The sequence below is a fragment of the Bison bison genome, unplaced genomic scaffold, assembly GCF_000754665.1.
Source record: "Bison bison bison isolate TAMUID 2011002044 unplaced genomic scaffold, Bison_UMD1.0 scf7180017864270, whole genome shotgun sequence".
Lineage (NCBI taxonomy): Eukaryota > Metazoa > Chordata > Mammalia > Artiodactyla > Bovidae > Bison > Bison bison.
In genome coordinates, this window is record NW_011494842.1 from 5,129,529 (window position 1) to 5,143,143 (window position 13,615).

General features: G+C 45.1%; 1 protein-coding gene across 2 annotated transcripts in view; it reads left to right on the forward strand.

Annotated features, from left to right (window-relative positions):
* Positions 1–8,008: 8,008 nt before the first annotated feature.
* The window catches only part of LOC104994876 (DLA class II histocompatibility antigen, DR-1 beta chain-like), an 18,815-nt gene continuing 13,208 nt past the window's right edge, over positions 8,009–13,615 (forward strand). For both annotated transcript variants that reach the window (XM_010848563.1, XM_010848564.1), the window contains exon 1: positions 8,009–8,182. In XM_010848563.1, the coding sequence (XP_010846865.1) occupies positions 8,083–8,182 (100 nt within the window). In that variant the 5' untranslated portion in view covers positions 8,009–8,082. The remainder of the gene's footprint in view (positions 8,183–13,615) is intronic.

Genomic DNA, 13,615 nt, shown 5'->3' on the forward strand with positions numbered 1-13,615 from the left:
CTGTCTCTATCCAAGACAAAGCATCACCTTTTCCTCCTGAACACAGCTGAGGGTTCAGGCTTTGGTAGCAAAACAGTAAACAGTGAGATAAGCAAGGAGTGCCTTGTCCTTGGTGGAAATAGCATTGGCTGAGCCCAGACACTCACTCAGAACACAACTGGCCCTTTCTTGACCTATCAAGTCTCCTGGATTTACAAGAGGTTTCCAAACAAACAAAACCTGTGAAGGAGGCTTCCCTGGTGGCTCAGTGGCGACGAATCCACCTGCCAGTGCAAGAGACACGGGTTTTTTGATCCAGGAAGATCCCACATGCCACAGGACAGCTAAGCCCTCGGGCCACAAGTGAACTCACCGCCCTGGGGCCCGTGCTCTGCAGCAAGAGACTCCACCACTGTGAGAAGCCCGTGCCACAATTATGGAGTGGCCCCCGCTTGACACAACTAGAGAAAAGCTTGTGCAGCACTGGAGACCCAGCACTGGAAAAAAACACAGAAAAGTTTACAAACAAACCCCTGGCAGGCTTGTGTTGTTAACACTCCAAGCTTCTGAGGCAGGGGTCTTAAGTTCCATCCCTGGTCAGGGAACTAAGATCCATGTGCCTCATGGCCCAGCCTGGCCCCAGGATGCTTCTGTCTGCTGCCCGGCCCCTGGCTGTTGGTGAGCCTTTCTGTCTCAGTGGAGGGAGCCAGCCTGGGCTGCCTCCTTCTGAACTAGCACCTGCACAAAAAGTGCAAAGTGTGGAAACCCAGGATGAGGCCACATCTCAGGAGGTTCCTTGGGGACCCTGCAGAGAGAAAATGTAACAGCATCCTTCAAGCCCTGGTGGTGTCAGATGTAGGGAAAGGGACCTGGGCTATGGGCCTGGGATTCCAGGGCGTCAAGGTTCCCTGCTGGGGAATGGGCCCTTCTCAGAACTGGGCATGGGCTGGTTAACAGCAGGTTCTTAAGGGTGCTGCTAATAAATTTTCCATTTCGATTAAGCCTCCCTGCTTCTGCGTCCCTGAAGATAAGCCACTGAGATCTACCAGCTGCTCTCTCCTCTTTATGCTTTTGTGTAAATATTTAACATTCCCTGTAAGTGCTTCTGAACATATAGGCCAAGTGATATTTAGGAAAGTGTAAATTAGAAGGGAACCAATGTCTGGACTGGACGTGAGGAGGCCTTAGCAGGTGACCTTGGCTGGGAAAGATGCACTCCTCAGACTAAGTCTATACATGAGCAAGTTCTGTTCATGTTCTGACCACGTTCGTAAGTCCAACAAAGTTAGCCTAGCACAGTCGGCTATATAGTACTGTACAGTAATAGGTTTATAATACTCATCACACAAATAATACCTGAAAAAACAAACACAAAAGATAAAACATTTTTAATCTTACAGTTCAGTTCTTTGAAAAGTACAGCAGTAGAGGACAACAGCTGGCATGCACACAGGGGCTGGCATCAAGTGAGCAGGCAGGAAGAGTTAACCAACGAGGAGGGAGAGAAGGTGGGAGACGGCAGAGCTGAAGGGTCAACAGTAGGAGACAGGACGAGCTGCAATTGCACTAAAGCCTGACCATGATGGAAGGCAGGTTTGCATCTTTGAAAGTTCAAAACTTAAAGGTGTGTACGTAGGGGACTTGCTGTATTTGCATTATGGTATTATTTGTATTTATGGTAAATGGAGGCAAATTGCCTGGCTAGTCCCTAAAAGCCCCTTTCATTCTTAACATTTTGTGAAATGAAACATTACAAAGTATGTGCATGCGTGCTAAGTCACTTCAGTCATGTCTGACACTGTGCAACCCTATGGACTGTAGCCTTCCAGACTCCTCTGTCCATGGGATTCTCCAGGCAGGAATACTGGAGTGGGTTGCCATGCTCTCCTCTAAGAGATCTTCCAACCCAGGGATCGACCTTGTGCCTCTTACATCTCCTGCATTGGCAGGGGGTTCTTTACCACTAGCACCACCTGGGAAACCCATGAAGTATGGAAGATGCAGTAAGAGCAATCGTGCCTTCAGGCTTTATTTCAAACCACATTGCAAAGCTGTGGTCATCAGCATGGATTTAGTATAAAAACTGACCAATGGAACACAATAGAGAGCCCAGAAATAAATTCACATATATTTGGTCAGTTCGGTTCAGTCGCTCAGTTGTGTCTGACTCTGCGACCCCGTGAACTGCAGCACACCAGGCTTCCCTGTCCATCACCAATTCCCAGAGCTTGCTCAAACTCATGTCCATCGAGTTGGTGATGCCATCCAACCATCTCATCCTCTGTCATCCCCTTCTTCTCCCGCCTTCAATCTTTCCCAGCATCAGGGTCTTTTCCAATGAGTCAGTTCTTCACATCAGGTGGCCAAAGTATTGGAGCTTCAGCTTCAGCATGAGTCCTTCCAATGAATATTCAGGACTGATTTCCTTTAGGATTGACTGGTTTGATCTTGCAGTCCAAGGGACTCTTAAGAGTCTTCTCCGACACCACAGTTCAAAAGCATCAATTCTTCAACACTCAGCTTTCTTTATGGTCCAACTCTCATATCCATACATGACTACTGGAAAAAACATAGCTGTGACTATACGGACCTTTGTCAGCAAAGTAATGTCTCTGCTTTTTAATATGCTGTCTAGGTTGGTCATCGCTTTTCTTCCAAGGAGCAAGTGTCTTTTAATTTCATGGCTGCAGTCAATTAGTTTAAAACAAAAGAGCCAATACACGATGGGGAAAGGACAATACCTTCAGTAAATGGTGTAAGGAAAACTGGACAGCCACATGCAAAAGAATGAAATGAGACAACTATCAATAATAACACCATACACAAAAATTAACTCAAAATGGGTTGAAGACTTGAATGCAAGACCTGAAACCACAGACTCTCGATACAGGTCTTGATGACTTTTTAAAATCTGACCCCAAAAGCAATAAAAATAAACAAGTAGAACTACATCAAAGTAAAAAATTCTTGCAAAGCAAAGGAAACCTACCAAAAATGCAACCTACCGAATGGGAGAAAATACTTGGAAATCATGTATCTGATAAAGGGGTTAATATCCAAAATATATTTAAAAATCCATACAACTCAATGTGTTTGTGTGTGTTAGTCGCTCAGTCGTGTCCGACTCTTTGTGACCCCATGGACTGGAGCCCACCAGGCTCCTTTGTCCGTGGGATTCTCCAGGCAAGAATACTGGAGTGGGCTGCCGTTTCCTTCTCCAAAAAGGCTGATGAAAGAATGTGAAATAAGCACACTGCACGTATTAATAAACTCTGTTTTTCTTTTGTTTAAAAAAAAAAAAGAATGTAAAATGAAGATGATAACTACTTGGCAGCACAGTCGCAATAAAGCATCACTGGGATCTGAGGAAGTATTATACAACTCAATATGGGGGGGAAATCCCATTAAAAATGGGCAGCGGACATTTTCCACGGTGCACATTTACCCAGTGCTGCCCTGAAAGATGCCCTGGGTACCCCGTCTCACCAGCACCTCCCTCCTAACACCAAGGGCATTCGGCCTGACAGAGGGAGCTGGGAAGCCTGACCATCTGCAACTTCATCCTCTAAAAGAAGTCCCATGACCCCCTCGGCACACCCCGGCCCCGCCAGCCGCCGAGCTCCCAAGAACCAGAGGGCATCCGCCCTGCTCCTGGGCTCCCCGGGTCCAGAGGGCCAGGACGCCGGGGCCGTGGAGGGCGCGGTCGGGGGCCTGCGTCTCTCCCGTTAGTGCTCCGGATGTCCGCTCGCACCACCTCCCCAGCGACAGCTCGGGGGTCTCTCCTTCGCGCTCTGAAGTCCCCTGGCACCTTCGCCACTTCGCTCACCTCTGTCCGCAGCGGGCGAGGCTACGCAAGCTTCTCCAGCCGGTGTCCGGATCTGGGCCCGGCGGCCAGCAGGGGGCGCGCGACAGTGTTGCTGCTGCACCTGCTGCTGCTAAGTCGCTTCAGTCGTGTCTGACTCTGTGCGACCCCACAGACGGCAGCCCACCAGGCTCCCCCGGCCCTGGGATTCTTCAGGCAAGAATACTGGAGTGGGTTGCCATTTCTTTCTCCAATGCATGAAAGTGAAAAGTGAAAGTGAAGTCGCTCAGTCGTGTCCGACTCTTAGCGACCCCATGGACTGCAGCCCACCAGGCTCCTCAGTCCATGGGATTTTCCAGGCAAGAGTACTGGAGCAGAAAAAGGTTTTTTTGTTGTTACTGTTGTAGTTTGTTGGGTTTTTGTTTGTTTGTTGTCCCCAGAGCATCTTTAAGCATCTTCCTGGTGGTCCAGTGGCTAAGATTCCGAGCCCCCAATGCAGGGGGCCTGGCTTCCATCCCTGGTCAGGGAACTGGATTCACATGCCACAGCTAAGACCTGGCACAACCAAATAAATTAATAAATAAGAATACTTTTTAAAAGTTCCTAATAGAGGACATCGCTAAAATCTCACTGGAAAGCATCCTACTAAGCCTGCTGAGGGCTGATGCAGCCTGTAAATGACAGTCTTCTGTGGAGGATGTGCGTCTCCCTTGGTAAGAAGAAATGCGACCTGTTGATCCATTTCCTGTTATTAATATTTTTCCTTAAATAAAGGAACCACCGACCTGCTTCTCACTTTAGTTTCCAGCTTAGTGCTGATAGCTTCTGAAAACTACAGAGAATATATTAAACTACTTGGACAAGAGAGAGACATTCTATATGCTAACTAGCTTGCGATAATGAAGAACCCATTTTTCCAGAGGTATTGCAACTTTCCAGGCTTTCTACAAATGAGTCCTATTCTGTGACAGTTTGTGGGACTCAAAGCATCCTGTAATGATACAAACTTCCACCTGCTTGTTGTTCGGTGAAGGTCTGTGCGTGTAATGTCACTTGTTTGCTCCCGAGTGTTGATTTATTGCCCACAGAAGCAAGCATATGGTCTCATGCATCGAGAGCAGAGACTAGAACTTCTACCCTGAGAACCACTTTATTCCAGAAACCAAATTAACTGCATTTTCCTCAGGAGATAAGCTCTTTCTTGAGACGTCTCTTACATAGTCGGAGCTGAGCAGGATTGCTTCTCCTCCTGCTTTCAGTGAAGAAGTTCAGCCTCAAGATCACCTTAGGGATGATGGTGTGGTGACAGTTACTGCATTGTTTTACCTGAATTGTCCTTATATTTAATTAGTATTGAAGAAAAGTTGAGATTTACAACATTTAAAGCAGTACATCTTGGTTACGCGTAAATGTATACATCCCATCCTTTTTGAAAAGAAATTTGTATGAGTTTATAAACTCTGTGTCGGATTTACATGAATGAGTTTTGGTAGTGCCCTCTTTCACGGGGCTTTGGTATATTTGCGACATTGAGTTACTTTTCCTCGGCATTCCTTCTATCCTGCCATCTCAGGTGGACCTTTGTTAGGCTTTCCACACTGTCACAACTGGTGAATTCTGAGTAAATTATGACTTTCTGTTTGTCGAATTAGATGTGATAGTTTCCTGGGGGCAACTGCACAACCGCTGCTGGTGCTGCTAAGTCGCTTCAGTCGTGTCCAACTCTGTGCGACCCCATAGACAACAGCCCACCAAGCTTCCCCATCCCTGGGATTCTCCAGGCAAGAACACTGGAGTGGGTTGCCATTTCCTTCTCCAATGCATGAAAGGGAAAAGTGAAAGTGAAGTCGCTCAGTCATGTCCGACTCCTAGTGACCCCATGGACTGCAGCCCACCAGGCTCCTCCGCCCATGGGATTTTCCAGGCAAGAGTACTGGAGTGGGGTGCCATTGCCTTCTCCACTAGCAGTACTGAATTATCACTGGGGTCCTGGGGACATAGACGCTTCTCAAGTCCAGGAACAATAGTGACTGCTCCTCAAGCTCTACCTGTCCAAGAAAATTTTTGAACTTTCCACAGGCAAAGAAATCTTTTTTCCCAAAGTAAGTGAGGCACCATTTGATTCTCTTCTGCAGTGTTCAAACTTGCACTACATTATGCTGAAAAATCTGGAATAATAAGTGAGACCAATGGACTGGGTTTAGGAATGTTCAAGTCATTTTTATCTTCAATAAAAAGGAGACTTGGACAAGAGCTCTAGTGTCATTAGAAAAGATCCAAGCCAAGTTTGTTGTTTCCAGAGGAAAGCAACAGTGAAGATGAGGGGAAACTTTTGGAGGAACTAGAATTGCAACACTGCAACTGCCTCAGTTTGTATAAAACGCTGTCATTCACTAAAATGAACCTCTCATAGATTCACATTTCCATTGAGATGAAGTGAAAAAATTGTTTTAATCTAAGGACCCTGTATGGATGTGAGAGTTGGACTATGAAGAAAGCTGAGCGCCAAAGAATTGATGCTTTTGAACTGTGGTGTTGGAGAAGACTCTTGAGAGTCCCTTGGACTGCAAGGAGATCCAACCAGTCCATTCTGAAGGAGATCAGCTCTGGGATTTCTTTGGAAGGAATGATGCTGAAGCTGAAACTCCAGAACTTTGGCCACCTCATGCGAAGAGTTGACTCATTGGAAAAGACTGTGATGCTGGGAGGGATTGGGGGCAGGAGGAGAAGGGGACGACAGAGGATGAGATGGCTGGATGGCATCACTGACTCGATGGACGTGAGTCTGAATGAACTCCGGGAGTTGGTGATGGACAGGGAGGCTGGCGTGCTGTGATTCATGGGGTCTCAAAAAGTCAGACACGACTGAGCTACTGAACTGAACTGAAGGAACCTGTTCTCTTCAGAAATTGAATGTAAATTGTTGTGAAATAATAGCTGATCTTGTGGGGTTTGGAATCACATTTAACTTGGTTGAGTGTGGAGAGTATCACTCATCAGATTTGCATCCTGGCAAAAGTCATTCTTCTCCACCATTTTATTCTGTCCATCTTCTGGTAATTCAATCACTGAGATGATGTGAGAATTCAATAAAATGATGATACAGAAAGCCAGCTCAAAAATTCCTCAATAAATTCTAGTCATTTTAAAAAATATATTTATTTATTTGGCTACATTGGGTCTCAGTTGTGGCAAGTGGAATCTTTAGTTATGACATATGACTTCTTAGTTGCGGCATGTGGGATCTAGTTCCCTCAACAGGGATCAAACCTGAGCCCCCTGAATTGGGAGCATGGAGTCTTAGCCACTGGACCACCAGGAAAGTACCAGTTCTAGTCATTTTTATGGCAGCATGGTGAGTTTCCTGTCACTAGATACATTAAAGCATGTAAAGATGGACTATTCATCAGAATTGTGGTAGAAAAAGAATTAATGCAGAACTTTAGATAGACAGCTTTCCTTTAAAGTCCATTCTGAATCACAGATACTGCATATATTAATATAAGATGTAATCATTAATCTAAAAGTAGAATGATATATTTAAATCATATGATTGCATCAAAGGAGGTAATTCATAGTTTTTTTCATAGGGTTCTGTTTACTGAACACTCTACAATGTGTTCTGAGCAACATGCTTGTATCTTTCCTTCGGGTAAAGCAAGAGAAGGGGACATGTCCCCAGTAGAAAGAGGAGAGTCAAAAATGGGAACCAGGAGGAAGGGATTAATCACTTTTTCACATAAAATGCTGATTATTCTAAAGCAGAGTTGCTGGTTTGAGACCTATCTCTGAGCCCCTGCAGGATGGGATTAGGACATGGACCCTGTTACACTATTAGTTACACAGTCTGCAAAGGTACCTTCAAGACCCTCCGTTGCACACAGATCGCTCTCTATAAGTGGCTTTCTCTTATGTGTATTCTAGAGGTGCCACTGACGGTAGAGGCAGCGCTGGGAGATGATTCTGAAAAACTTAGGTGACCATCACTGACCAGCAGAGCTGGCTCACGATAGGGCCCCAATTAAAATGCTACAACTACAAACGGATCAAACTTATAAAGCACAAAATTAAAACAATCCTAAGGATTCAAAAGAGGAACTGCACACTGAATATCTGACCAGCAACTGATGATGTTATCCGCGGATGAATCTGATTGGCTTTCCCAAACTGAGCCGACCCAATCCAGGAATAGAGCAATGAGTTCCTAGGTTGGTAATATTTGAGATGTGGGTGGAGGGGGGCCTTAGTCCTCACCGAGATTTTTCTGCTCCTCTGCACTTTGCCTTCTTCTGTTCTCCTGCATGGTGTGCCTTTGGTTCCCCCCAGGCTCCTGGACAGTAATTCTGCCAGTGATACTGATGGTGCTGAGCCCTCTCCTGGCTTGGGCTGGGAACACCCGAAGTAAGTGCACACCTTGGATGGTGAGCTGCTGTGGAGGGAGGGAGAGGGAGGGAGTTAGCTTTACCTCTGTGTCCAGGCCACATCCCTCAAAAATCAGCATCCTCTCCAGTGACTACTTATCTTTATCATGAGTGCTTGCATGCAGGCTCAGTCACTTCAGTCGTGTCTAACTCTTTGCAACCCCATGGACTGTAGCCCGCCAGGCTCCTCTATCCGTGAGATATTCTCCAAGCAGGAGTACTGGAGTGGGTTGCCATGCCCTCCTCCAGGGGATCTTCCCAACCCAAGGATCGAACTCAAGTCTCCTGCATTTCCTGCATCGCAGGTGGATTCTTTATCCATTGAGCCACCTGGGAAGCCCTATCTTTATCATATGAATCCTCGATTCCTTCTGCAAACAAAAGGCGCCTGGATACTTGCCCTCTTTAGGAGACCTGCCCAAGGAGCCTTCATATACGTGTATATTTCTTCTCAACTCTCTTCTAATAAAACCTCTCCAGTCTCGCATCCCATTCCCTCAGGTTTTTGAGAGGATTTAGAAGTGATTTCCAAAATAATTCAAAATGTTTATGCTGCTGCTGCTAAGTCGTTTCAGTCGTGTCTGACTCTATGCGACCCCATAGACAGCACCCCACCAGGCTCCCCGGTCCCTGGGACTCTCCAGGCAAGAACACTGGAGTGGGCTGCCATTTCCTTCTCCAATGCGTGAAACTGAAAAGTGAAAGTGAAGTCGCTCAGTCATGTCCGACTCCTAGCGACCCCATGGACTGCAGCCCACCAGGCTCCTCAGTCCATGGGATTTCCCAGGCAAGAGCACTGGAGTGGGGTGCCATTGCCCTCTCCAAAATGATTATGAATAATTTCAAAATAATTCCCGTCCGTGATTCCGTTTATTCTATTAAGCTATGCCAGAAAATGGGAACGATCCTCTGAAAACGTTAAGGGGATGCAAAAGGAATTAGAAAGACCTCTTCTGGAAGACCCTTCTTGTGTCCTCCAAAGGATCTGTGACCCTGCTTCTTCTTCCCAGTATGTGAGGATGTTCTATGTGAGGATGTTCCAAGTGGCGTCCCCACTGTCTCCTCTTTTTTTCAATTGAAGTATCGTTGATTTACAATATTGGGTCAGCTTCTGGTGTACAGCACAGCAACTCAGTTATACATACGTATACATTATACATATGTGCTGGGCTCTCCTGGCAGCTCAGACGGTAAAGAATCTGCCTGCAGTGCAAGAGATCTTGCTTTGATCCCCTGGGTCAGGAAGATCCCCTGGAGAAGGGAATAGCAACCCACTCCAGTATTCCTGCTTAGAGAATTCCATGGACAGAGAAGCCTGGCAGGCTTCAGTCCATGGGGTTTCAAAGAGTCGGACACAACAGAGCAACTAACACTTTCACTTTTTCATAGTTGATTTACAATATTGAGTTGGTTTCAGGTATACAGCACAGCAATTCAGTTACATATATATGTAGTATGTATATTATTTTATATATATAGTATATATATTCTTATAGTATAATATAGAGTATGTATATTCTTTTTCAGATTCTTTTCCCCTTTAGGTTATTACAAAATACTAAGTAGCATCCTCTGTGCTATACAGTAGGTCCTTATTGGTTATCTATTGTCTCCTTTTCTTTCTCCCTAAACCCCATGGTTTATAAGCCCTGTGTCCCTGGACTGGAGGTTCTCTGGCACAAGTTGGGGTTAGTTTTCTCTTGTTTCTCCTGCGGTATAAAGCACTCTGGAACTAAAGTGGGAATCCTCAGTACTCGGAATGACCCTGTAGTTAAGGAGCATCTAAGGGGCATTCTGTGATGCCTTAAAGAACTCAAGAAGAACTGAAAACCTGGCACAGGCCAGTGCTTCTCGTGACTATTTTGAACCTTTCTAGCCTCTCAGTTTCTGCTACATCACCTCTTGATCTGGCTTGAACCCCCAAGAAGAGATTCAACTAATATAGAATGCGAGTGTGTGCCTTCAGTCGCTCTGTTGCGATCCTATAGACCATAGCCCACTAGGCTCCTCTGTCCAAGGGGTTCTCCAGGCGAGAATACTGGAGTGGATTGCCATGCCCTCTTCCAAGGGATCTTCCCAACCAGGAATCAAACCTGCGTCTCTTACGTGTCTTGCATTGGCAGGTGGGTTCTTTACCACTAGTGCCACCTGGGAATCCTGGTATAGAATAGACCATATTAAATTATATTTTTATAAACTCAAAATAGTCACATTTCAGCCATTTCATATGGTTCAAACCATATACCCTGAGCAGGATACTGAGAATGTCAAGGCTGTTTCCATCCCACGGGGCTGAAAGCCAATAAGGAAGTCAAGGGAACTCATTACCTCTTGGAGTCTTGAGCCCAATTTTCATATGTTCATTCATCATGCCAACAGTTTTCCATAATCAGCCATCTCCCTCCATTTTTCTGTATCCTTTCCCCAATCATGTTATCACCATTACTGAAAATTCCCAAAGTTTGCACAAACCTTCAGCACTATAACAGACCCATTGGATGAGATGAAACTTCATAAAATGTTGCCTGTCTCTTAAAATCACCTGTGAATGTTTCTTTACAGTAGAAAGAAGAGAAAGAGGAAGTTAGTCTTAATTTCTCACAGGATATAGAAGAGACATAAGGTATAGAGTCTTCCCCAGTGGTCCTGTGGTTAAGACTCCACCTTGCACTGCAGGGGGCACAGGTTCGACCCTGGGGAATTAAGGTGTCATGATTTCAAAACTGTGTTGGAGTGGGAGCCCCTTCCTGCTTTCCAGAAGCCCCACAAAGATTAATTCCCCAAACCATAAATGACAAATACTTTTTTGAGCAACTATTATGTACTAGGCTCAGTGAATTCTATTTGAATAATACAGAGAAGTCCATTATGATTGTGGAAGTTACCTAATGACAAGAAAGACAACAACCCAATAAACACTGAACCAAGAAAAACATTTGAAACAGTAGTAAATGCTGTTTATATATGTATATTATATGTGATGAGTGACTGTTAGCGTGTCCAACTCTTTGTGACACTATGGACTGTAGCCCACCAGGCTCCTCTGTCCATGGAATTCTCCAGGCAAGAATACTGGAGTGGGTCGCCATTCCCTTCTCCAGGGGATATTCCAGACCCTGGAGGGATCAAACACAGGTCTGCTGCATTGCAGGCAGATTCTTTACTGTCTGAGCCATATATATATATATATATATATATATATATTATTCACCTGACTTCAGTGCAAGTGTCTAAGGGGCTTTTCCTGCGAAAGTGACATCCAATAAATGATGAGAAGAAAACAATCATGAGAAAGATCTGAGGGACAAATACTCCAGGGACCAAGGGAAAGGTAGAAATGTGGGAAGATGTTTGCTGTGTTCAAGGGACAGAAAGAAGGTTCGAGCAGCTGAAACAGATAAAGCAGATGGGGGAGTGGAATAAGGTGAGGTTGGAGAGAAAGTCAGGAGCCAAATCACGTTAGGCCCCAATGGCTCTGATGAGAAATTTGACTTTTACTTATAGAGATACGTGAAGCTACTAAGGGAAGTTACAAAGTGAGTCCATTTGTATATTTTTTAAATATTTATTTATTTATTTGGCTGCCCTGGATCTTAGTTGTGGCACGCGGGATCTTCGATCTTTGTTGTGCTATGCAGATCTGTAGTTGTAGCATGCACGATCTTTTTTTTTAGTGGCAGCACGTGGGATTTTAGTTGTGGCACGTGGGATCTAGTTCTCTAACCAAGGAGTGAACGCTGGCCCTGTGCATGGGAAGCTCAGAGTCTTAGCCACTAAACTACTGCCCTATATTTATTTTTTTTAAATAATTCTAGCTACCACATGGCAATTAGATTGCAGGGGTTCATGCATCCCAATGTTCATTCACTGCAGCATTATTTACAGTACCCAAAATGTGGAAGCAACTTGTGTCCATTGACAGATGAATGGATAAAAATGTGGTACATATACAATGGAATATGACTCAGTCATAAAAAAAAGAATGAAATTCTACCATTTGCAACAATATGGATGGACCTAGAGAGTATTAAGATTAGTGGAATAAGTCAGACAGAAAAAGTCAAATACTCTGTTATCACTTATAAGTGGAACCTAAAACATAAAGCAAACAAATGTATATGACAAAACAGAAACAGACACACAAAGTGTGAACTAGTGGCTACCAGTGGGGAACCGGAAGGCAGGAAGAACGAGACAAGGGTATGGTATTAAGAGATTCAAAGTACTGTGTATAAAATAAATAAGCAACAAAGACTTATAGTACAGCACAGAATATAGCCATTATCTTGTAATAACTTTAAATGGAGTATAATCTATAAAAGTATTGAATCACTGTGTTGTACACCTGGAACTGATATAATATTGTAAATCAATGACACTGCAATTTAAGAAAAGACCCAAAAATTAAAAAACATATACACTCGTATGGTATGTATGTGTATATTTGTATCTCTGTATCTTTACACACAATGAAGCTACAGAACCATGGGTAACCAATAAGAGCCCTGAGATCCAGCTGACCCTTTCCATCAGCAGGTCAGAATTGCCAAATGAATCTTGCCACCAAATGTTTAGAAAATCTGGCTTTCTGAGCTGTCCAGACTTGGAAAAGGAATGGTGGACCAGTCCTGGGCTTGCGATTTTAATCTCCTATAACCCATCAATAGTTTTCATCACATTTAGCATAAAGTCAAAATCCTAATATTGCCTACAAGCGCCTGGTTCCATGTAACTTCTCCAGTCTCATCTTTTAGCCTCCTTTTTCTCACTTTTTTTGTGCTTCAGTGAACTGTCTTCTTGAGGAAGTCCATCAGTTCTTTCAGCTTTTCCACACTTCTACTTCTTTTCCACATTTCTACTTAAAATGTGTCTCTCTTTTTCCCCTACACACACACACTCTTCCTCGAGCTCCCAGCCACTTCCCTAAGTGTCTTCAGAGACCATGCCTCTGAGCTCTAACCTAACTTAGGTCCTCCCATCATTCACAGATCCCCACCCTGGTATCCTGACATTTCTCATTCCTGTATAAATGTGTGCATTTGGCTTCCGTCCATCACTTTCACTAAATTTCAAGCTCCACGAATAGAGGGACGGTGCCCGTTTCCCGATTCCTGGCATCTCAGGGGCAGCGAGGGTTTGGCAGGCGGGCAGTCCTGACCAAGCACTCACAAGAGCAAGGGGGCGGCCGTGTTGTGGCAGAGGTCGTGCGGAGACTCAGCGCTGGTGTCTCTGCGGTGGAGGGTCCCAGGAGGAGGTGGTGGTGGGGACCCCGACCAGGCCACACTTGGCGACGGCCAGGTGAGCCTGGTGGCCAAGAGGAGCCCGACTGGCTCAGGGGCAGAGCTCGTCTTCCCTGCGCGGCTGGCGGGGGAGGACGGACCTGGGCTCCGAGGGCCCGGGGGAGCCCTTGGGG